The 26,335-nt window shown below is 38.5% G+C and overlaps 1 protein-coding gene across 10 annotated transcripts; it reads left to right on the top strand.

Moving 5' to 3' along the window:
* On the top strand, positions 1-22,579 carry mafgb (v-maf avian musculoaponeurotic fibrosarcoma oncogene homolog Gb). 10 transcript variants are annotated; one of them, XR_006020980.1, is made up of 3 exons: positions 1-316; positions 3,797-3,986; positions 4,269-7,095. XR_006020980.1 is itself a non-coding variant. In XM_042056236.1 (3 exons), exons 2-3 carry the CDS (start codon positions 19,030-19,032, stop codon positions 19,723-19,725), a joined length of 519 nt encoding a protein of 172 aa, XP_041912170.1. In that variant the 5' UTR covers positions 1-316; positions 19,000-19,029; the 3' UTR covers positions 19,726-22,579. The 10 variants fall into 10 exon arrangements, 2 of the variants coding, with proteins under 2 accessions (XP_041912170.1, XP_041912171.1); XR_006020978.1 differs by having other exon boundaries at positions 3,801-3,986; XM_042056236.1 differs by lacking the exons at positions 3,797-3,986; positions 4,269-7,095 and adding exons at positions 19,000-19,065; positions 19,243-22,579.
* Positions 22,580-26,335: the final 3,756 nt, after the last annotated feature.

Raw genomic sequence — 26,335 nt, forward strand, 5'->3', positions numbered from 1 at the left:
CACACACACAACACACACCCGTCGGATGCGACAAAGCCTGTGTTTTATTTTCTGTGGCCAAAAAAAAATGGCTCTCTCTGTCGTGTCCTTATGCATAGCAGTAGCTGCTGCTTTGTTGCTTTAAATGTCCTTATGCATAAACCCTTTATGAATGAAAGCATGTGACCCAAACATCATCTGACGTCTGGCCTCAGCAGCGCAAGCGAAGCAAACGGGGATCAACAAGAGACTGGCCGTATGACAATTTCCTTAACAATCAACAACAACCGGGTTCAGCCATCGTGGTGCTCTACGGCGCTGCCGTTTCCTCTGTTTGGTGAGTGTGTATTATATACACTTGTGCGGCCACTGGCTTTTCAACTTGTCAGGTGCGGAAGCAGCGATCTGTTTTGCTGAGTGTGCAAGCCTTTGCATTCCTTTTACACTGCCTGTAATTCCGGTGTTTTGCTGAGCTATGCGGAGCGACATCATATGCGAGAAGTCAATAAAGGGCTGACTCTGCTGATTCATCACGCCTTCTTTGATAGGCTTATAACGTTATAGACACGGTAAGTCAATAGCGTGATCTTACTAAACGGCCGAAAACATGTGCTTGGTAAAGCTGTCACAATAAACCTTTTCTTGTATGACAAATAATATTTCTAACGTTAGTCAATAACATTAGCCTACGTTAAGCTAACGTAATGTGATATGTTAACGTTGCCGTATAACGTTAACGTTAAAGCTAACGTTAGTGAATATAACAAGTCGGTATGTATCGGTGAAGATAAATCATCACGATTGGAGATGTTACCTTAATATCCGAATTAACATTAAACAAATGTATTGTTTGACAGCCTAAGTGAAAACGCAACCAAAGCTCACCGTCGTCAACGCGTCTGTTGATAACTAACGACAACGTAAAAACAACGCGCCCAACGTTGCTAACGTTAGTGGCTACTGGCAGTGTAACGAAGTTTTTTTTCCCCTTAAGAAATATGATATATCTTGTAACTTCTAGAAACCACAAACTGTGTGGTTATGCTGCTAACTTGTTCAACGTCTCGCTAAGTTAATGTTGACGCCAACGTTCAGGACAGGTGAAACGTTAACATGGGTTTCCAACACAGCAGTGACGTTTAGTTAACGTTAACGCCAGTCTTGGTTGTAACGTTAGGTCTGTCAAACAATGATTAACGCTAAACTGCAGGCAGTTGGAGAATCAATTTAGCTTTTAAGGATTAACGATAAAGTGATTGGCGTTTGCGCAGTCGGCTAGTTTGCGCAGTTCAATCATTGTTTTTTTTTTTTTTTTACCGGCTACGATATCGCTATCCGAAGTTCATTCTTCGGACTTGGAACATCTCTTGTTCAGGTCAAATAGCTACAGCAAATATAAATTGAGGGTGCTAATCCTTCTGTCGGAGTAGCTCATTTTTAACGTAACCTAATTTATATCATTGTCAATCTTTGATTCATGTCATGGAGTTAGCATGGATAGCTTGTTTCACAGCAACATACGTTGTCAAATGTTTTTAGATTTTGTTGTTTGCTGATTCATCAAACCTTGAATTTGACGTTCGGTAGCACGGGCGTGGGGAACCATGGCAACATGGAACTGGTGGACAAAGGTCTACTCTAGTCGAAGTCAACAGGCTTCCCAGGCCCAAATGAGCCATCAATGTTAGCCAGCGTAAAGCGAAGCTTTCCAGTAGACGTCTAACGGTGTACACAACTCTTGTTGTATAACAGGCAATATTTATTGTTGTTATATCCATTGTATTTGTATCTTTAAGATGATGTTGATTGTTATTGTTAAGAACGTAGCACAACTTGCTAATGCTAAGTTAGCCATCAGTCAGCTAATGGCTATATTTAGCCCAACTTTACGACAACGGCGTTGTTTTCTGTCGGTTTTTAATGAATGCCATTTTTATAGGTTATGGGCATCAACAGCAGTGGTTAACGTTATACTAACAACATTCAAGGCGGTCTTCTGTCATAGTAATATTGGGCCCATATATTTTGGTTAACGTTTCTTATAATGAAGGTTACCGTAACTTAATGAAATCAAAGTCTGGATGGCTGGATCATTTCCTCCCGCGGTCTATAATGACAAAACGGGTGATTATTTTTTGGAACCAAAAACCCTCTAATTCTAGTAGCCCCCTCACTGACAACTTAGGTCACCTCTCCTCATTTGTCAAACCACATGCAAGAAATGTGTTATCTATGACTCTGGGCTTTGTCTTGATAAATAGATCTCATCTGTTGTCAAGAGTAGCTTTTATCAGTTAAGAACCATCACCAAACTTAAACCCTTTCTGTCACAACCTGGAACAAGTCATTCATGCTCTTTCCCTCTACCTAGGTCTCCCCCAATCACTCTGGATCCAATTTAAGATTCTGCTAATGGTTTTTAAAGCACAAATTGGTCTGGCCCCAATCTACATCTCTGACCTCATACACCCCCATTCAGCCCCCCAGGTCTCTTAGATCTGCCAATAAAGACCTATCCACATCCCCTGCTCTTTGCTAACTAAGGCAAAAAGGCGACAGTCTTCACAGTCGCTGGCCACGCTAGTGGAATCAGCTGCCACATGATATAAGAACTGAAGCCTCCATCATTGGTTTTAAATCCTGGCTCGAAATCCACCTGTAGCCTACTCTGGCCTTCTCTGCCCTCTGCTATATGCTTGCTTTCTGTATCCTGCTGTTCCTTGTTTAATGTGTAGATGTATGTGTATATGTATTTTATTTTTTTTATTTTTCTTTCTGTTTTGATAACAGCACTTTGGTCAGCGTAAGCTGTGTATAAATGTGCTATAAGAATACATTTTATTTACTTTTCTGGATTACTTTAATATTGTCTTGAACAGAAACATTTCACAGGCCTTGGTTTTGGAACCCATTCATGATTTGACACGGAATGACCCTAATGTGGGAACAAAAAAATTAGTTTAAGACCCTGAATATCATCAGTTTAGCACTTTGTTGCAAATCTAGGGCCTTATATGTGAATCTACTGGGCATGCAGTACAAACATAATGGTCCAGTCATACTAAGAACAAGTCTGTCTTCCATCATATAAAGTTTGGGCAGGCTAGGAATAATAGATATTAATGGTCAAACATGGCCTTCAAAATAAGGCATTTCTAAGAAAAATTATAAATCAAGGATGAAAAAAATTATGAAAACATTGGAATGAACAAAATTATTTTACAGACATCTCAATTTTAGGACATAAATATTATGGAGACAAACTTTCAGCAAAATCTGAGACAATACAGTGCAACTATTTTCCTGGATTTTGTCTGATTTGACATGGAATGACCCAGTAGCTAAGGTGTAGACAAGCCAGTAGTCTTGCAATCAGTGCAGTTTATTGTTGTGCTAACGTTTGGAGCCTATTACTGGTGGCTCATGTGAAGTCATGCATTGCAATAACTTATTAACCAGTTTAATGTTTTAGATATCGGATTGGCCCATATGAAATAAAAAGGGTTCTAGTTTGGGCATTATTAGAGCGTTACATGAGCCTGTTGTTTTTGAAAGGCCACTCCATGATGTATGCAATTATGCTAATAATTAAAATGGGATTTTTCTGGGTCAGGTCCATGTCTATCGCTTATTCTGACAGGTTGGGCAGATTGGATGAGTGCAGGTCATAAATTCCCCTGCCGTCAAATAGTACATCAGGCTAAAATGTGAGATTTTGTAAAGACTACTGATATATGCATAGTTGGGTAGTTATAAGTCCTGAGATATGCATAGTTTTTCCCTCTCCTGTTTGAGTAATGATGAAATCTGTTGTAAGGAAGAACTCCAGCATGAGGGGCTAAGATGAGACACAAACCTCTGGCTGCCAAATACCTCCTAGGATCAGGAAGGAATGGTTTTACACAAGTGCAGCAATGGTAACCTTATTTTGCAAGCTGCCTTGGCACAACAAAGCTGACAGCACTCTGATGCATCTTGGTGTTGCCAGCACCAAGCAGCACAGAAAGGTACATGGCAGACTTAATACATTGCAGAGAATAGGGTAATGGCTCTAGTAAAATGTTCAGTTAATCTTTACCTCAGATGATATTATAAGTTACAGACTCTTGGACATTAGAGGTTGCTGAATTGTTCATGTTCTGAAAAACATTATTCAATACCACCAATTTCTCTGCTTGTGTAGAAACTTTGTATGGGAATGGCTCTGTTATGTATAGAAGTCAATTTTTCTTTCCCCCTAGATTCTTGTGGGTCTGAGGGTCTTCTAAGATTGCTGCTGTGTGTTGCAGATCAGGCAGACTGGTGAATGTCCTCGGGTTGCATCATCTTGCTGACGATATGCCGCAGTTTTTAGCCGCAGTGTCAAAATGGAATTCACACCATACTCTGCTTTCACCTTTAAAAGAAAGTTTACTGTGAAAACTTCCTTTTGTGGTCTGTAATGCACAGTATAGTGTTTTTCAGTTGAGGTTGTCATATTTTATATAGAAAAATAGGCTTGAAAGATGAAGGTTATGTTCTTTTTAGAATAATCTGTTCATCACAGAATGGATTGAGTGGACTAACAACTGTAGTTTTGGGCCATTCAAAAAGGCATCATTTACCCTTTATGTGTCCTCTTAATGGCTGTGACAACAATTAAATACAGTTGTGTGCAGAATAATAGCAGTGTGTTTTAACAAATTGAATAAAGCTCAAAATCCTTAGAATAGCTGTTAATTCCATAATATCAATGCATTGGGAACACTGCACATTCAATTTCAAATCAAAACATGACCAAAATTGATCAAGTTTGTGTTAGTGAAGAAAAAGTAATGTTAGGCATTTCATAGTAAATGAGCAAAGTCTTGGTTCCAGACTAACAAGATTGACGTTATGGAGTGGCCAGCCCGATCCCCATACCTCAATCCGATAGAAAACTTGTGGGGTGACATCAAAAATGCTGTTTCTGAGGCAAAACCCAGAAATACAGAGGAATTATGGAATGTAGTTCAATCGTCCTGGGCTGAAATACCTGTTCACAGGTGCCAGTAGTTGGCCGACTCCATGCAACACAGATGTGAAGCAATTCTCAGAAATAATGGTAATGCAACTAGATATTAGTGCAGTGATTCAAAGTAAAGCAAAATCTTGACATTTTTCAGTTTATACAGGAAATGTTTGAGTTTGTAAAGAAAAATGCAAACACTGCTATTTTTTTGAACAGTCTAACATTACTTTTTCTTCACTTTCTGTAAAGGTATAACACATACTTGATCAATTTTGGTCATGTTTTGATTTGAAAGCTATTGTAAGGATTTTGAGCTTTATTCATTTTTTTAAAACACTGCTATTATTCTGCACACAACTGTAAGCGCTATGCTCACAGTTAAATGGCTAGATTACCGTACAAGACAACATTGTGATTCGTTTACAGACCATTTGCCATCGTTTTTGTGCCATATATATGATCGTAACAGAAGGAGTATAACATTAAGGATGGATTTCTAAAATAAGAGTGTGACTTGACTGACTACCTCCTTTACTTTCCTCTTGTTTCTGCACTGACAACATCTCAGGGGATTGGGGACTGTTGGTGTTGTGGCTGCCTATAATGGTTCTGCTTTTTTCTTTTCCAACTCAGCTCTCCTTTCTTTTTCACATTATATAAGTGTTACCTTTTGTTTTCTGCTGACCTAGGAGAGCAGAAAGAGGAAATACGATTTAGTTAACTTCTATCTTACTGACTTCCAGAAGAGGCCAAATGAACCTAAGCAATCCATTGCTGGAAAAAGGCCTGACTTAATAGAAAAGACCTAAGATACATCCTGACGTTGCCCTTTTTTCTGCTTGGGTGGGGAAATCTGTCAACACACACTACAGATACAGTAGAAATGTGTAGTTGGTTTTTCTTCTTTTCCACAGATTGTTCACCCTTGAACCCCTATTAATTTCATATCCACTGCTTGCCATTACATACATTTATTATGGCTGTTCTTTATTACATGTCTGATAGTTTCTGTTGCTTGATACATAAACAGTATGTGACATTTTGTTCTTCCATCATTTTCTCACATTATATTCTCAATGGGCCTCATTCACCAATATCTTCTTAAGAATTTTCTTAACTGTGTTCTTAAGAAGATCCTACGAGAACAAAGGTGTTCCTAAACCTCAGAATCGTTCGTAGTCTCGTTATTATCATGCTGAATCCCATTTCTTCTTAAGTTGACAGGGGGTACCAATTGTTCTTAATTAGCATAGGTAAACGCCCTGTCAATCCCCATAAATGGGCATGATACTGCAGGGCCGTGTGCATACAAATTTAGGCTGAGGCACCAGCTTTCATTTCTACTGTATATTATACACTACAAGAGCAAGACAATTTGATTACCGTATATGACACATGCTTTGAAGTGAAAGCACTGTTGCAGGAATCAACAGCAAATGAGCCATTATATTTAGTAGTTGGTATAAAAAGTGAAAAAAGTATTATTTGTTGTGTTTATTTCTTTTAAAATACTTTAATGCTTTGTAAAATAGTGGAATTTAGTTTATTAAAAAAATATTTGTTTATTCAAAAATATCATAAATGATAAAATATATAATTCTATTATATTTTACACCTGCAGATATGATGAAAATGCAATAACCATTTATTTTGCACAAACAAGTCAGCGTAAGAGTGCTCTTGAGTGTTCGTAGATTCTGTTTTTACCTAAGAACAAGAAAACATTGGTGAATACCATAATCTCATCAAAACTGCTTAAGTGGGTTTTAAGAACAAATTTCTTATTACGAACGGTTGGTGAATGAAGCCCAATGTTTTTTTTGTGTTTATGATTATATGCCATCTGTTTTGTCATTAGCACTGTCTCTGACTCTCCCAGTCTCTAGTTATTGTATATAGTCTGTTTTCTTTTTTTGTCTCTCACTTCATCTTTGGCTAATTATCACCGCCGCTAGACTGCCCTTTTAATTATTATTATTTTTATTATTGTTATTTTTGTATTACTATACTGCATCACTTGCCATCATAATTTTGTTTTAAAAATATGTGTATGCCATTTATGTCTGTAATGCCAAAAAAAAATGTTGTAGGCTACAATGACAATAAAGGCATTCTATTATTTTCTACATTGTTAACGAAGTCTCAGACTTTCACTCACAGAATTGCGCTTTGTTACTGTAATATTATGGGTTAGTGGCACAGTGACCTGGACTGCGTCAGAATATTACTTATTTTACTTATATCTTTACATTTTAGAGGTGACTGCAACTGTTTTGTAATCTTTATGTTTGGTAGGTGTTCAGGCAAATTACATTTTCATTGTTGAAAATGACACATCTCAAGTTCTTTCTAGATTTTGTAAGGACAACAATGACCTAACCCTGTGCATTTTTTGTATCTTGATTCTTTGTTTCCATCTGTTCAATCTGTTCAGTTTGGCTACAACTCCTGGAACTTATGGAATCACCACTCTTGAAAAATGTTCATTCAGCTGTTTTATTTTTTTAGAAAAAAGACAAATCACAGATGTGCCTTAAATGTTTTTCTGTAACAGATGAACATTCTGGCTTTGTGAAACCTAGCTCTTTATGAAACCTAAATTACCAAAATGTTTTGTAATTTATTTTGCAAATCAGAGGGAAAAAATATGGAATCGCTCAATCTTGAGGAAAAAAGTATGGAATCACAAACTTAAAACATTATAATTAGTACTCTTTATTTTTTTGCACCTTCTCTGGCTTTTTTTCACAGCTTGCTTTCTCTGAGGCATAGACTTAACTAATGTAGATATTCTTGGGGGGCAGCTGTGGCCTACTGGTTAGTGCTTCGGACTTGTAACCAAAACTCAAGAGTATATATACTTCTACTTACTTCTTGATCAATCAGATTCCAACTTTGTTGAATGGCAGTTGACAGATCAGCTTTTCAGGATGTAGTGTTAATTTCGTCAGATGAGATGAGAGGAAATATGTTCGTCAACGACCTTTTTTCCATGACGAGACGATGACGAGACTGCACTATTGTCCTGAAACACTGACTAAGACTATCTTAAAATTCATTATTGTTGACGAAAAAAGACGAGACTAAAATGTTTTGTATGAAATAAAAACTAAGATAAAATCTCTCTTAATTTTCGTCTACAAAATGAGAAGACAGAATATCTAGCTGTTATGTTTTCAAAATAATCCGAATGAGTTCATGCGCAGCAGTTTTCCTGTAGGCTAGTCTACGTGCTGTTGCTGCAACCCTGTGGCTGCAACACGGAACTACATGGAACAAGAACACAGATTTTTTGCCAGAGTTAGCAAGCTAACTACCTAAGCTTTATGCCACAATGCTACATACCCAGAAGTTGAAGCTTCTCTCATACATATACAAATTAACATCTGCACTGATGATACAAAGTTTGAAAACAAATAACGGCTAGACAATAACAAATTTAGCCGTCTAGCTCCATAGACCCCCATTGTTTTTGCACTTATTCGTGATCGCCCTAGCAGAACTGTAAAAGATTGCAGGTACAATGGAGTTAATAGGGAGTGACCCGGCTCTCCGTAAACGGGCTCTGCTAATATGGAAAGTTCACTAGCAAGTTAGCTTAGATGGAGAGTTTGGGGAATGTTATTGCGCATAAAGCATGAACTGGGTTCAAATTTGACAGATAGAAGCGAATATTCTCAGCAGACTTTTTTCTTTGATGTGTTAACTAAATGGCGGTATCTGGGTTTTCAGTTTGTTAATCTTAATACACCTCGGCCCGGTCGGAAGATAGGCTACTTTCGCTTTAAGCAAAACACTTGCTGGGCTCGGGAGGATAATTTGCAAGCTGTTGTAGGATTGTGAGTATGATTGTTTGGATAGGCTACTACACACATTGGCATACTTTTTAATCGCTTGACTATAACTTGGCCTACCAAGTTGGAATCACAAAGCACATAGATTCCCCTCACATACCCTACACACGCACTTCAAACAAAGAAGCGTCTCATGCATAGCCATAGCAAAACTGTATCGCACCATTGTTACATTGGTAATTCATCCATCACACAGAATAATTTTTTGTAGCACATGCAACAAATACGTGTAGCCTACCTACAGACCTGGATACATCTCTCAAAGTGTGCTCTGGAATCTTTGGGATGTAGATCATCAGGGGTGCGTTAATAAATCTACATTGCGAATAGTCGACACAAATTACTCACGTCGACGAATTTATGTAGTCGATTACGTCGACTAATCGTCCCAGCCCTACAATCCAGCGATACGCCAAAGTCAATTGCGATTTTCTTCCTAGGTACCCTGATGACTATCTGGCGCCTTCTCTCCCTTCATGTTAGGGAAACGCTGGAGCAAAGAAACTTCTGCCCGATCTAAATGTGCTCGGCAATTCTCTTCTAGGTTCGCTTCCCGTAGCTCATTTCTGATTTCAACCAGTCTGTTTAATGTCATGCCATACTCCACCGAAGCACCATCTAAGCCATCGGCCAGTGAAAGTACAGCATTACATAAAATATCCATAATGGCAGCGCTTCTTAATAGCAAAGCTCCTTTATAAACCGCAAAGATATTTTATCAACCGTCTCCTTTGAGTTTAGAAGAAGGTGCTTGTGACAGGTGCATTCTAAGAGTTTGTTACATGGTTCAGAGCTTGGTTCGTTACATTGTTTAATCGATGTTCTTTTAAGGCATTCTTTTCCAGTCGATTTGCCAAATTAATTGCCAAATGATTTCACAAATGTAAAAGCAAAAAGATTTTGCAATTATATTTGCAAATCCCTTTTTAAAATTAGAAAAATTGAAGAGTTCAGATGCAAAACCCTCTAAATCCGTCTGACCACTTTTCTTTTAAATGAGCATTTAAAAGAAAATCCTATAGGTTTTTGCCTATAAATCGATATTTCAGACCAGGAAGATAGTGGTATTTAGGAGGTTTAGAAGTTAAATCATTTGATTGGCGTATACTATGTGTGAAGAGCATCCCCTCACCATCTTTATCTCATTTTTGACATACAGTAGGTGGCATTTAGAGGCTTTTGCATCTGAACCCTTCAATTATTGATAAATAAATAATTGATTTACAATAATTGATTTTTTTTTTAAATACTTTTTATAATGGCAAATTAAGCCACTTTATTTGCCATTTAAGTGACACCTGTGGTCCTCCATTAATGTCGTTTAAAACGTTTTAAAAGGATGCTATGGTCAATGGTGTCAAAAGCTTTACGATTCAATAAAAAAAAAAAAAAATCAATTTAATTTCACTTATAGAGCGCCAAAACATTACACATGTCTCATGGCGCTTTACAGAGTGTCAAACATTCTGAGCAGGGAATTCAAGCCAAACCGTTCAAGCCCGCCTAACGTAGAGCCCATGAGTAACAGTGGCGAGGAAAAACTCCCTAGAATTGTAGATACATATAGGAAGAAACCTCGAGCAGATCCACGACTCAAAGGCCTGACCCATCTGCCTAGGGTCAGTTACAGGGCAGTAAGGTCTGTATACATGATAAATGAATAGGTTAGTTAGGTGTAGAGAATAGAACATGGTGTTTAAAGCCACCTGAGGTATATGCTACAAAGAGGTAGGATGGTTACATAACCAGTATGATAATGCATGAATCCTATTTAGTGTCAGAAGTGTCAAAGTTCAAATAGTCCAGTGTAGGGAATGAATTGTCCATAGGGATTAGGAGTTGTCATAGGCCAAGTAGTGGGTCGCTAGGTTGCGTGGGCAAGGAATCCAGGCAAGGGGACAGCAACAGGCAATGATAGGGCAGTCATAGGCATGGGACTTCAGATGCGATGAGGGCCAAACACAAGGATGGCTGATGACTGATAATGGTTTACCTCACAAGTGAGGTAAGGGGGAAGAAAGATATAGAGTGGGTTAGTATTAGCCTAGAAATCTAGACGCACCCTAGCGGCAGCCATGGCTAGTCTAGCAACTCTTCGTTGTCTTGTAAGCTGGAAAATTAACTTCTATCAGGCCAATCAAATCATGTATAGAGACGTTAGGCGGGCTTAACATAATGATTGATGGCAGAGTTGCAACGGTTTGGCTTGAATTCCCTGCTACTTGAAAACAAATAAGATGGATGTTGCTGTTGGCGAACAGCTTGACACAAGTTTAGCTTTTTTTAAGATGGCAAAAGTTTGAACAAGCCAACTAGCTCCGTCTGTGGGAAAACGCATGGGATTCATAGCGCTGTCCTATTGCGTGCAGAGGGAATTTGAAAGACAACCGATTATCCCGCCCCTCGGACTGAGCACTGCCAACGGTGAGTGCCCAGACCCTAAATTTTAATGTGGGTCTGGCTCGTCAGGCTAGGTTAGTATTACTATAAGTTATGATGGTTAGTATTAACAAGTATATCAATGGTACTATATAGTGTTGTACTATAAAGAGAAAAGGCAAGAGAGGGAGAGAAGAGGGAGCTGAACGGCAAGACAGAGAGAAGTGGTGGGGGGGGGGGGGGGGGGTTGAGAGAGGGGGAGGGAGAGAGAAGAGTGGTTGTACAGTGTGACACATGAAAAGTCCATGACCGCACTATGCTATAGCAGCAAAACTAAGGAATGATGAAGGTTATTCAGTGCTATTGCAGTGTTCTAAAATCAGACTGATATTTATCTATTGAAAGCATTCAAATAAGAGGTAACCTGAGAGAGAAACACTTTTTCCAGGATCTTTGAAACAAAAGGTAATTTGGAAATAAATAGGCCTATAGTTTTTCAGGTCACTGTAATAAAGACTGGGCTTCTTTAGTAGAGGTTGGACAATTGCATACTTAAAACTAGAGGGGACCACTGCAGTGGATAAGGAGCTATTAATAATGCCCAAAACAACAGGGCAAATGATGTTAAAGACTTCCTTAAACTGGTGTGAAGGTAAAACATCTGGGCAAGAGGAGGATTTCATATGAGAGACCACTTCAAATAGCTGGAAGAGTGACACTGGTTGCAACTGCTGAAGGCAGCTGGGTGAGAGTTTTATCACTAAGGGATCAGAATTTAGGGAAGGAATTTGAGATTTAATGTTATCAATCTTTTCAGTGAAGAAATTGAGAAACTTGAAAACTCACAGTTTTCAGTGGTGGGAGAGATAATGAAAACAGCAGCAGGAGGATTTCAAATAGAGTTGATGGTACTAAATAATATTTTAGGTCTGTGAGCATTATTGGCAATCAACTTGGATAATATTCTATAGCTTACTTAACAGAGTTTTGGTACGTCTTTATAGAATCTCTTAAAAATATCTATATAAGAGACTTGGAGTTTGTCTTTTTTCCATTTCCGCTCATTTCTCCTACACACTGTGTTGAAGAAATTTACTAATTGTATAACTAGTATGCTCTGTATCAGAGCAGGTGGACAGGGCATAATTGATAGCAGGTGAATGAGTAAGCATAAAGGTGTTATAGAAATTTAAAGCTGTGGTTGAATTGATGGCTCGGACAAAGGAGTGGGACTTGGGGGGAGAGACCGGGGAACAAAACATAGAGCATTCAAACAAAATCATAGAGTGGTCAGCGATACCAATATCAACAATTTGTAAGTTAGACACAGAGAAGCCAGAGGAAAGTACAAGTGTGGCCTTTCTGATGTGTTGGTCACTGATTGAGGGAGGTCAAAAGAGTCCACTATGCATAAAAACTCAACCAAAGGTTTTGATGGGCAACAGATGTGAATGTTGAAATCCCCTAGAATCAATTATTTGTCAGAATGAGTGGCCATGAACCAATTTTAGGTGGTCTGTACACGGTTGTTAGGTTGTTGGTTGAGATGGTTGTTAAGTTGTTGCTGGGGTAGATATGGTGGTCGTTATACTAAATAAAGTGGTTGCTGTGTTGGTTGCTAGGTTGACAGTATGCTGGTGGTTGTTATGTTGTTGCTAGGGTAATTGAGATGGTTGGTAGGGTGTTGCTAGGGTACATATATTAATTGCTATGCTAAATACTGTATGTGGTCGCTATGCTGGTAGCTAGGGTCATCATGTTGGTTGCTATGGTGGTTGCTAGGTTGACATTATATTAGTGGTTGCTAAATTGTTGCTAGAGTTGTTGAGATTGTTGCTAGGGTAGATATGGGGGTTGCTATGCTAAGTTAAGTGGTTGCTATGCAGGTTGCTAGGTTGACATTATGCTAAGAGTTGCTAATAGTCAACGTAATCGACGATGAAAATTAATCGACGGCAATTTTAGTCGACGAGTCGTTTTACTATTGACCGCCTGTTTATTTTTGGTTTCCCGTCTCAAACAGCTCACTGTCAAGTTATTAACGGTTATGTTATTAACTCTTGAGAAGTACAATGACTGTCTTTGAATGTTAAACAGGCTACTTAGACTTTGGCAGTAATGTTTTAAACCCCGCCATGCACACAAGTGTAAACGCGAACTGCATATAGTTGTGTGCCTGCCTGCTTTCAGAGTGATTCATTATTAGGCAGAGTTAAGCCGGGGGAGCTAAGCTAAGCGTAGTAGGCTAGTCCAGACTCTGACTAATGTGGTATTGTAGAAATTGCCCGTGATATCAAATAATCTTAAAGAGACAGCGTCCTTATAACACAGAATGAGATAATACATTGATGTGTTGTGCGGAACGCATCTCAGATCGTAGCATAACTCACAACACAGAACACACTTACCATTATTGTGTATCATCTGCATAAGAATGGAAATTAATGCCATGTTTCCTAATTTCAGAACCTAGGGGAAGCATATAAAGAGAAAATAACAGGGGCCCCAGTACTGATCCTTGAGGCACTCCATATTTTACCATTGTCTGGGTAGATGGTCCATTATGGACCTGTATGAATTTTCAACGATTAGAAAGGTATGATCTAAACCAGAGGTGTCCAAACTTTTTGACTCAAGGGCCACATTGGGTTTTGAAATTGGCCGGTGGGCCACACAACAAAACAATAATGTGTATATATAACGTTTTGTATAATTTAAATGACAAAGTAATTTTGTTGTAGAAAATTAATTTCTTAAGAAATACTGTTCATTTGATGTTGTTTAATTCATTTATAAATGGTGCACTGTCACTTTAAGACTCTTTTGCCAGCTCCACTAGCTTATGGCTAGTACTGTGCCCTCGGCTGTGTCCTCTCACAGTTTTTAAATGGTCAGTAAAAATAATAAATAATAATAATAATACATTTTATTTAAAGAGCGCCTTTCAGGACACCCAAGGTCGCTTTACAGATAAAACAAATAGAAGAGAGAGAGAAAAAAAAAAAAAAAAAAAAATATATATATATATATATATATATATATATATATATATATATATATATATATATATATATATATAATCAAAAAAGGAGAAAAATATATATATAGTCCATTTAGCCACTACTGTTGCCATTGCGATTTCCTTTTAAAAGTTTCTTATCAATTATCAACAATGACAAGCCGCGCTCTCTCCCTTTTGTGCACGCCGAAATGCGTTCCCAATTGAATGGAGTAGCATAACGTAGTTAGATCTGCTGCAATGGAGATACTATGTATCTTGATGTAACAAGCTGTTTTGACATTGACATTGAACGCTCTCTAAGAACAGTGTAAAGCAGTTTGCAGTAGCCTAAAGTTAATCACAACGTCGTCTATCGCTGGAAAAAAATAGCAAGCAGCCTATGTTAACCTTAATTAATAAATATAGCTGCAAGCAGCAATGAGGGGGCCAAGCAGTTGAGCAGGAGTTGTCCTGGCAATGCAATGTTGTTACATTATACACACGGCCAATTAACCCACCCACCCACACACATACACAGATAAACCTCCTCCCCCACACACCCCCCACACATACGCATACCTCAAACATCACCAAATTTATTGTGCGTCCTCAGGTTGTAGTCACGAGTCCACATACCAAATTTGGTGTTGATACGAGAAAGTGTTGATAATTATAGCACCCCTAGTTGTCAAAGGTTACTAAAATTGTTGTGTGTCCTCAGGATGTGGTCTTGAGTCCATGAACCAAGTTTGGTTTTGATACGTGAAAGCATTGCTGAGATATGACCTAAACTTTTGTTACTCTAGCGCCGCCCTAGTGGTTGATGGTCACCAAATTTATTTTGTGTCCTCAGGATAACGTCCATATACTAAGTTTGGTCTCGATACGTGAAAGCATTGCTGAAATATGAGCCAACTTCCTGTGATTATAGCGCCCCCCTAGTGATCAAAGATCATTACATTTATTGAGCCTCCTCCTTATTGGGTCCTGACCCCATGTACTGACTTTGGTTTTTATATGTCAAAGCGTTGCTGAAATATGACTATACTTCTTGTGATTAAAGCGCCACACAGTGGTTCCAAATGTCTTGAACCTCCTCCTAATTGGGTCCTGAGACCATGTACTGAGTTTGGTGTTGATACGCGAAAGCCTTGCTGAGTTATTACTTCACTTCCGGTTTGCCGGCTTCGCCGCCAAACTTGATTGGTCGTGATGGTCGACGGGTTTTGAATATGACTCCAAAAAGCAATGCGTTTATGAGGCATGGTCTGACGATCATCTGCGTCAAGTTTTGTGAAAATCGGATAAACTTTGTGACCTGTGAAAACTTTTAGGTGTTTTTGATTAAATCCAATATGGCAGCCGGATCAATTATGTTGACATCACAAATTCACATCTGTCGGACTTAGGAACTCCCACAGTATTAACAGACACCACTAGTAAGTTTTAATTCCAAACACATCACCCGTTACAGGCCAAAACGTAATTTTGGTCATTATAGCGCCACCTATAGGTCAAAAGTCATCAAATTTATTGAGCCTCCTCCTTATTGGGTCCTGAACCCATGTATTGAGTTTGGTTTTGATACATGAAAGCTTTGCTGAGATATTACTTCACTTCCTGTTTGATTGGTCGTGACGGCCTACAGATTTTGAATATGGCTCCAAAAAGTCATGGTCTGACGATTATCTGCGTCAAGTTTCGTGAAAATCTGACAAATTTTGTGACCTTTGAAAACTTTTAAGTGTTTTTGATGAAATCCAATATGGTGTAGGGTCCAATATGGCAAATTGTTATAATAATAAGAAAACAGAATCACTATGGGTTGCCTCGCAGCTTCGCTGCTTGGCCCCCAATTAAATGCTCGGCAGGCCGGATTAAAGTGCGTGGCGGGCTGGATCTGTGATAAACTAATAAATGCTCGGCGGGCCGGATTAAAGTGCGTGGCGGGCCGTAGTTTGGACACCCCTGATCTAAACCAAGCCAGTGCTGAGTCTTTGATGCCTATGAAGTAGTATGTTATGGACTATGGTGTCAAAGGCTGCGCTGAGGTCCAGGAGGACCAGTATTGATACATATCCATTATCAGCAGCAATGAGGTCATTGAAAACCTTAACCAAGGCTGATTCAGTACTGTGGTGAGCTCTAAAGCCAGACTGGTATAATTCCTAATTTTGTAATATGTAAGAAGGCACCAATTTGTTTGGACACTATTTTTTTTGAGTATTTTTGACATGGTAGGTAGATTAGATAGCCAGGCTGTTAGGGTCCATAGGTTTTTTTGAGGGATGGTTTAATAACAGACATCTTAAACAACTGCGGTACATGCCCTAATAGCATTGAATTATTTATAATCTGGAGCAAGGCATTATCCAGGGGAGAGCAGTCTCAAGAAGGTGAGTAGGAATAGGGTCTAGTAGACTAGTTACAGATTTTGATGAGGAAATTGTGGAGGTGAGTTCTAATATGTCGATATGTGTAAATGAATTAAATGTTGTTCCAGGTCTAATCTGTGATTCTGTTATATTTTCGCTATCATTCAGCAATGGAGTATGTGTATTTGGTGAAACCAAACCAATTTATCTCTAATTGTTTCAATTTTGTCATTGAAAAAGTTGAAATCATTACTGTTTTTAGGTTTAGGGAAAGATTGGGTTACTTCATTATGGCTCTTCATCAAGCGGGAGATTGTGCTAAAGAGAAATGTTGTATTATTTTTTATTTTCTTCAATCAGCGAGGAACAGTAAGCCTCGTTAAGTGCTTTTTTGTAAGTGATAAGGCTATCTCTCCATGTTTGGGAAAAGACTTCCATTTTAGTGGTGAGCCATTTTTGTTCTAGTTTACACGCTTTTTTTTGAGGGTTTTAAGTCTGTGTGGTATACCATGGAGTCTAGGGTTGAGCGTAATGAGTTCATCACATTATCGGTTAACCGATCAACCTCAGCTGGGCTAAGGATAGGGCCTTCTGGGTTAAGGGAAGGACCTTCTGATCAGGCTTGTGCAAAATTCCAGAATTGAATTGAAACTGGCTCTGAAATTCCAATTCAAGTCTTGAATTTCACTTACATTTTAATTGAGGTAGCAAACAGGAAGCAGAATTGCAATTCGAATTGTGCACAACCCTGCTTCTGATACATCCTGAGTCAGGAATGTGGCAAGAGTATTTTTTTTTTCTAAAAAGTCTGAATTAGTTTTTTCAGATAGGCCGCGACTGTAGTAGACAGCTGAATTAGGTACTGCATAATGTAGTGTCATTTTAAAAGTAACTAAATGTACCGCATAGCGGTACAAAATATGACCGCCGCTCAGTCCTCCGCGAAAATAAATCGCACGCATCAATTTGTCTCTATCTTCTACTCTTAAACTTTTGTGTATGCTTGTTTGGCATGCCTGTGTGTGTGTGTGTGTGTGTGTGCGGGCCGCACAGAAAGTAGCCTACTGGCGCTGCAAAGGTGAATAGATTTGTAGCACTAGCCAAAAAATGTGTAGCATTGTTATAAAACCTTTAAACTCTCTAAACAGTCACAAGTAGGGCAGTTCATCACAGTTCATCCGTTGCAACTGGACTGATGAAAGGTCATGTACACCTGTAGGCTACATTGTATTTGGGAAAAGCAGAAGGTATCAGCATAATGTTTTATTTTTATTTATTTATTTATTTATTAATTAATTAATTTATTTATTTATTTATTTGTTTATTTATTAATAAACAAAACAATCCCTAGTTTTTGACAACAGTTTTCAACAGCTATCAAGAAGAGAGGTCATGCCATGGATTTTTGTGAATGTTTCTTCTTCTACATATGCAAGATTTTAGTCATCTTTATTGTCAATGCACAAACTAAGTACCAGTATTCTAAAACGAAATGCAGTTTTACATCTAACCAATGGTGCAAATAACTGACATGTCCAAAAGGGCCTTCATGAAATGTGTCGCTAGACTGAAAAGCAGTTGTCTGTTATTGCTCGTGCAAATAGGCTGATTCATGTTCCCTTGCATTTTTCAACTGTGAGGTCCATGGTTAGTCTGGCTTTCACCAGACCAAGCTCAATCTTTTAAGAAATCGAAAAAGAAATCGCCGGCACATCCTATTCCATGGTAGGCGCCCGATAGAAATATTGTTTAATTTTGCGATTGAGATATCCACGCTCTGAAAAAAAAAAAAAAAAACTTTGGGCCTGGGAAGAAATCTGATATTGGCATGAGGATCACTAGGGCCTCAGATAGAAAAGCTATGTGGTTTCTTTTCTATTATATTTTATTTATTTAATTATTTTATTTTTTCCTTTCCCTTACTGATCCTCTGTACCAGGAATCTGTAAACCATATAACAAAACAGAAAGTATGTAAAAAAAAAAATGAATTCCTACATTGTTTTGAAACCTGTTGGCTTCAATAAAGATAAAATAAATAAAAAAAAGAGATATCCACGCTCTGGCGTCCCCTCTGCGACGTGTTCGCCCCCCAGTTTCAGAGCTATTCTAAATGCATAACTCCATATAGGGAGTTATGACAAAACCGTGACTGTTAACAAACTAGATCCTAATAGAAAGCTGTTAGCTTTCCTAAGCTACATAAGGTATCAGACAGGCCTATTACACAACATAAATTGTCACTAGGCTATGCTGGCGACCCAAATAAAATCTCCTTTGGGAACCAATGGCTTCAGTATCAAGCGGACTTAAGCTGCCACCTCATGGCGAAAAGTTGTAATACATTTCTTGTCCACATATGTGAAGTACTTTATTGGCCCAATATAAGTTATTTAAATGTGGTTCTATCTTTATTTTGTAGGACTGCGTGTTGGGAGTTGTTTTTCGTGGCATGACGACCACAAACAAGGGAAACAAAGCCTTGAAGGTGAGCAACCTACACAACAGTGAAGAGAGATGATTTTATTTGAGTTACTGGGGTATGTTCAAATTCTTTCGTTTTTGTTAAATCTTTTGGTTCTTCATGCATTCCATCCTGTCTTTATTCAATGTGTATTTTCTTTCAATTTAAATAATCCCACACCACCATACTTCTTGCTGCCAGGTGAAAAGGGAGCCAGGGGAGAATGGCACAAGCCTTACAGATGATGAGCTGGTGTCCATGTCAGTGCGGGAACTGAATCAACACCTGCGTGGCCTCTCCAAGGAGGAGATACTGCAGCTGAAGCAACGGCGGCGTACACTCAAGAATCGTGGCTACGCCGCCAGTTGTCGTGTCAAGCGTGTTACACAGAAGGAGGAGCTGGAACGCCAGAAGGCAGAGCTGCAGCAGGAAGTAGAGAAGCTTGCCAATGAGAATGCTACCATGAAAGTTGAGCTGGATGCTCTGCGCTCTAAGTATGAGGCACTGCAGAGCTTTGCAAGGACTGTGGCCCGAAGCCCTGTGGCCCCCATAGGCAATACAGCTGTTTCCTTGGGGAATGGCCGTGGTCCACTGGCTTCAGTCATTGGGCCCCTAGTGCCAGGCAAAGTGGGCACTACCAGTGTCATCACAATAGTCAAGTCAAAAACAGATGCACGGTCTTAGTTGCAGGAGTTGAGAGAATGATTGGGGCCGGGTAGAGAAGGAGTAAGTTATAATGGGGGGGAAATTATCTATGAAGAAAGGGAAGGCTTGGTCAGTGCATTATCCTTTAGGCACAGTAAAGATGGATAAATTAGTCAGTTTTGTTCACCATTTACCCAATATGTACTTGCCAAAAAGACATGAAGGATTGAGTCACTAGTGTAAACAATCCAACCAATCATGTGCTGCCTATTGGAAGTGATTTATTCTGCCTTTCTTGACCTCCAACTACCAATATAGTTGGCAGATATTACCAGGGCTTCCAGTGTGTGTGTGTTACACTGTATTGTGGTGTAGTTATATTTTTAAGATGATGTTTCAATATTGGCCTTTTCACTCTCTAGATAGGGCCTATCCAGCATTGCGCATTATTTCTACAGTGTTTTTGTATGTGATGTTCACATGGGGTTCAAGTTAATTCTGTGTGTGATGTTTAATGTTTCTGCTAATGAAATATGTGATGTACTGCAGTGGACATATAGTTTTAATTGATGTGCTGTGTTTAGCCATGCTGCCGTCCTATGTTGTGTGAGGTTAAAACACAAACTGAAAAGTCTATTGTGCCAGATGGGCGTGCAGTTCCGGACAGTGCTACTATGCTAGCGAATCATTGCGGACAGGGAGGAATCAAGACTTTCTCCACACTGAAAAAGAATGACTTTTATGGAAGTGGATCAGGGACAAAATTACAACCTACTGCACCGGATTATCAAAACATAACAGCAGATGAGTAAAAGACTGAATATTTTTACCTGTGCCTAGTCTTATGCACTGACCAACCAGTGATTAATCAGAAGAGTTTTAAGAGAACGTTAATCTATGTTTTCCTTTCTCAGAGTGCTGTTGTAGCTGTTAGGATTTCAAAAGGCCTGTTTTATGTGAAGAGAGAGTCCTTTTCAGCAGGGGTAAAGAACCATAAGGTTAGCATAGTGTTTTTTATGTTTACATTGGATGCAATAACATATTTGTGCAGAGAGCAAAAGAAAGCTGAAATGAGGGCTGAAATGCTTTTCTCTGTGGAGCTGCTTTGAGCTTTAGTTTTATTTTGATTTGTTGTAAGTGTTGTTTGTGATCTAGGATTGGTCTCTTACTGTTTTTACGAACGGGGTAAAGGGTATTGTTACCTTGACTAAGGTGTGCTCATTGTTTTCTACCTTTACTAGCAGTACTCATTGATATCTCCATGAGTAACTGTCGATATCATGGGATTTGTAATATTCTGAACACAGAAAAGAGTTATACTGTACACAGAGAGGGGAGAAAAGATACTTCTAGTGGGACTATCTAGTCATATAGATGGGCAGACTCACAAGCTTTACTGTAAAGTTGTTGCTGTGACGTTACTTAACGTATTCTAAGAATCTTTGTCTAAATGGTTGAGTCTTGAATTTTATAAAACTACATAGAGTATCTTGAATTATTTATAAAACTTAAAAAAAGAAAGTTGTTTGATATCTCTTTTTGCAATTGTACCAAAAGTGGCTTAACTATTGAAGTTGATAGCTTTTTCTAGTAATAGGCGCATAAAACTGTGGACTAGCGCGTGGTGTGCTGTGTAAGTGACAAGGTGACAGTATTGTTCACTATTTGGATGTGAGTGGTGTGTACTATATGGATATGATGCTCTTCTGGTTTACTTTTATCTAAATGCAGGTGATGAAGGCACTTACTGTCTTCCTCTATGGCCCCAGTAGTTCCATGTAAATGTTGTAGAACAACAGTATTGACAAGGTGTATGTGGGGCAGTTGAGGTCCCTGGACAAATACCAAATGTCCTCCACAATACAGAGATGATGAGAATGCTGTAACTTTTTGCATTCAATTCTCATCATCTCTTTGGCATTCTGTGCTCTCCCGACCAAGCAGAATGGGTGTAGAATATAAAACAGTATAGAAGAACTACTGCGGTGCCATGTAGAAGAGAATTAAGATGGACCAGTGGATGCAACACATTTGTGTGTCATAACTTATTTTTGTGAGTTTTGTATATGTCTGCATTTAATTTTCTTTGTTCCCAAATACCAGGAAAATGAGATTTCATAACAATTTTTAAACTCTGCATTAGTTAATCTCAAATATCAGCATGATCCTTTGGAAAGTTGCTGCTGTGCAGTATCTGCAGAAATGTTACATTTTTGTAGCTGAAGAATGCTAAATAGAGATAACTTCTAGCAAAAGATCAAATCCAATGACTAATATGCTCACAGGTGCCCTATACATTATACATATACATATTTATTTTTCAAAATCATACTGAACATGCTAAGTGGTTTCAGTTTTGGTGACCGTAGAGGATTACCAAGATGCAAAGTCTGAAACACTTAATAAGGTAAAATGATATTTCCTGCTAGATTATAAAAACCCAAACCTACCCCGCTTCACCAAAATTAGGTCGTAAAAACTTGCATAGTGTGCTGTCTTTACTTTGTCAATTCATTTAATATTTTATGAATTATGCGTGTGTTAATATATCACTGCCCTTTTTGGTCCTCAATTAAATATATTGCCAAATTATTTTTTAGAACTGTTGTCTGAAGACTAAACATGGATAGACGCATAACTGGCATTAGTAGAATATGGCATAAAAGGAATATTATGAATATGATTGTGTTTTCTGCCTTTTAGAATAAAATAATTTTATTATCTGTGAAAATTGTTCTGTAGCCATTTTGGTCTGTTTTGACGTTGCTTTTGTAAACAGTGTTAAAGTTCTCTTAATGGCTGTGGCAGTTCTGTGGCGTGTCACATTCTGTGAGCAATGTGTTTAAAGGTATTAAATAACAAAGAAATGCTACTTGATAGGTCAAAGAAAAATGTGAAATTTAATGAAGTGGTTCTGTTACAGCTGTTGCATCATCCCCCAGTTCATTCCCTCTTCTGTTTCTTTTATTGTTTTATCCTCTTGTTGAAATGAACAAGCGGTGCATGTTATGTGCATTGTCGTCTTAGTGGTGACCTGTGTGAAGTTGACACAATGTATATGCAAATGAGGCTGCAAGTTAAAGAAAGATCTTGGAGGTAGGAATAGTATTATTGTTGTCATCCCTGTTGTTGGTATACTTAGAAGCTAAGGCTATAAGTTGTATATATTATTGTTTGATTTTAAATGTTTACCAGTGTCTGTCATTTTTAGTTTCAGTTAAATTTTCTATGTTACTAGGGTCTTCCAGTACAAGCACCTCTCCCCTCTCTTATCCTCATACTACTGGATTATAACATTATCATACTGCAGCTCTGATAATATGATCAGTTTTTTACCCATTTTGACACCCATTCCCATGAAAACAGACTGGTGGATATCAGCGTGTGTTTTACTGATATAGTGCTCCTACATTTGCAAATTGTATGGAATGGCAGATATGGCCACTGTTATTATGCACATCTGTGTCTTCCTTACTACTACCAGAATTTGATCTTCTGTGGAAGAAATTAGTCCCCCCGCCCCACACCATATTCAATTGTGATCATTTCAACATAGTTTCCCACCATACAGCCCAATACAGGTGGAGTGGAACAGAAGAAGGGATGGTTTTCATTTGTGTGGTTTCACTAAGTGACATAATTTGCTCATGCTTCTTATTCTGAGTAATCAGATAACTAGGAATAACTTCACAGAATAACACCATGTTAATTTCCACTTTTAACTTTCATGGTTAGAGCTCCATTAAATAAGAGGTAACTGATTGGATATTTGGTATATTTAGCACTTGAGAAGATACAGTATCTGCATCACACTTACCAGACGTCCTTTTTTTACACCATGAAATCATATATCCATATTCACAGGAAAGCTTATGAATGCATATTACCTTGCTCACTAGAGTGAGATTTAAATTATTTTTAGTTTATTCTTCTTTCTTTGTGTGTGTGTGTTCTCAAAGGTGTTTATCAAAATTAAGGCTGAAGATATAGTGCTTTAATGAATATGGTAATGTTAATTTTGGAATAATTGTTTTTGTTCTTTATCTGTATCTGGTGTAACATTGTATCACAGTACTTTGTATGAGAAACATCCAGTGAAGTCCATTTAATTGTATTTATTAACTAAAATATTGTGCTTTTTTATTTGTAGACAAGTAATATGATGTATTGATATATAACAATTTAACTGTTCTGGGCGTCTTTTAATTTATTGATGTGTACATACTGTATGTTTGTTGATATACAGCTTAATTTATTTTGTACATGACCAATAAACACATTTTAAAAAATAACATTTCCATCTGATTTTTCAATTATTTAAATGCCCTCTACATAACTGACATTCTAGGCATATGTTACATGCTGATCCAGTTTTTCAAGTGTAAAAATAAAAACCTATTTAGATTCTATTTTGTCTGCTTTGAGACATCTGTTTTATTTTTATACTCATCACCTTGGACATCGAGAGAGGGAGAAAAGTTGAGGCGACGGATGACCCACTTTAAGCAATCTCTCCGCAGACATATTTTCAGCCTATTAGTAAAACATGACAGACTCGAGAGGGACGTCTAGGTGCACTTGCCACTTAATGGGGACACAGGAAGCTTATTTATTGCCCGGCACCTCTGACTGTAGTTGCAAAAACCTCTGCTCAAAAGAAAGGAGATGATTTTGTCCTTTACATTTACATTTATTCATTTAGCAGACACTTTTATCCAAAGTGACTTACAAAAATGAGAACATTCAAGCTCTAATGCAGAGGAGACCTTAGGTAGCAATTAATACTACATACTGTTCCCAGAGGATGAGTGTAAAAGTTTCAATGCAGCATTAAAAAAGATTTGCTCTTGGGGTCCCCCTACATTTGAGAAGCGCAGCAATAAATGAACCACACTGGAACCAAAGGAAAAGAGTCTTGAATTTGATCTAGCGTTTGTGGCTGGTCGACACAACAGATGCTCATCAGAAGACCGCAGTGGGCGGTTGGGGATGTACATCTTGATCATTAAATTAAGATAGCAGGGAGCAGATCCAGTCAGTGTTCTATACGCCAAAGTGAGAGATTTACTATAGGGAGCCAGTGGAGAGTAACTTGGAGAGGAGTTACATGTTTCCTCTTTGACTGATTGAAGACCAGGCATGCTGCAGCATTCTGAATCATGACGATCTTACTACACAAGCAGGTAGGCCAGCTAACAATGTATTACAATAATCCAGCTTGGAGATAGCTATGGTCTGTACAAGAAGTTGTGTGGAATCATGTGTCAGATAAGGTATAATCTTCCTATTGTTGTAAAAGATAAACCAACATGATTGTGCAATAGAAGCTATGCTCAGGGAAGTTAAGTTGGTCATCAATTACAGCGCCCAAGTTACGTGGTGATCTAGTTAAGGTCAGTGAAGATGAGTCCAGCTGGATATTAATCTGTTAGCGTATAGCTGTTTTAGCTGAAAACACCAAAAGCTCAGTTTTTGAGAGATTAAGCTGAAGGTGGCGATCTTTCATCCAGACTGAAATATCCTTAAGGCATGCAGAAATCCAATGGGAAACAGGAGAGTCCTCAGGTGGGAAAGACAGGTAAAAGTTGAGTGTCGTCTGCATAGCAGTGATAGTCAAATCCACACTGTAAAATGTTTCACTGTGAATTCACAGCAAATTGCTGACTACTAATTGCATTACTTTCACAGTAATTTACCAGTACTATTTCACAGTAAATTACAGTAAATATATTTTTTGTAAATTCAGGTGCCCCTGGCGGTAGTGACAATTGTGCAAAAATAACACCAATGTAGAAGCTTCAAAAATACAATATTGCAAGTAGTCTAGCATGTCATCAACAGTTGTGGGTGATTTGTGGGAAACAAATTAGTTCACTAGAAAATAGTGCCAGAAGTTTGCCAATGCTGGCCGCTACAGCCAAACTTCTGTTCTGGCAACAATGAGAAGTTTGCCACTAGTGACAAATGTGTTCGCCAGTGATTTGCCATCACACTTAACCAATAATGGCAAACTTCCAGTGAAATTTTGGTGACAAACCTAATTTGCATATGACATTGTGGCAAATTTGCTGCAACATTGCCAAAAGTTAACTGCAACTGCCAGAAACCTGACATTTCTGTAAGGGATGCCATGCTGACGATGATCATGGGCGGATTATGTACTTATGGCCCAGATGTATTAAGAGCCCCCCACTTATTGTCTTATATGTGGGGGGGGTTGAGGGTCCTCCCCAGAAAATGTCCTGTATTCTGGTGCATTTTGGGGATGGCCAATACTAAATGCAATCAGATTCATAGTCTACATCCTGATTTGTTGATATTGAGGTAATGATTCCATGCAAAGGCTTGGGCTTCAGGACCCCCTGACCCCTTGGGCCCCTGGGCCTGGGCCCGGTAGGCCCGTGCAGTAATCCATCCCTGACGATGATGATTATGATGACTTATTAATTGCGATAATGTAATGATATGTTAATGATAACATAGTAAGGTCGTTCTGTGATTATAATAACAAATAGCGCAACTTCAATTTTCTAATTGAATAATTTGCTAACCCGGACAGCAAAAGAGTCAAATGAACGTTATTGTTGGTCAGATCGATCAGTTTCCGTCAGACGCCCAAAATTCAACATCGATGGCATGAGTGGTGGTT

The sequence above is a fragment of the Alosa sapidissima genome, chromosome 12 (assembly GCF_018492685.1).
Source record: "Alosa sapidissima isolate fAloSap1 chromosome 12, fAloSap1.pri, whole genome shotgun sequence".
In the NCBI taxonomy this organism is placed as follows: domain Eukaryota; kingdom Metazoa; phylum Chordata; class Actinopteri; order Clupeiformes; family Clupeidae; genus Alosa; species Alosa sapidissima.

Coding starts and splice junctions, on each gene's coding strand:
- mafgb (XM_042056236.1), top strand. CDS start 19,030: ATGACGACCACAAACAAGGGAAACAAAGCCTTGAAG. Junction 19,066..19,242: donor AGGGAAACAAAGCCTTGAAG/GTGAGCAACCTA, acceptor TCTTGCTGCCAG/GTGAAAAGGGAGCCAGGGGA.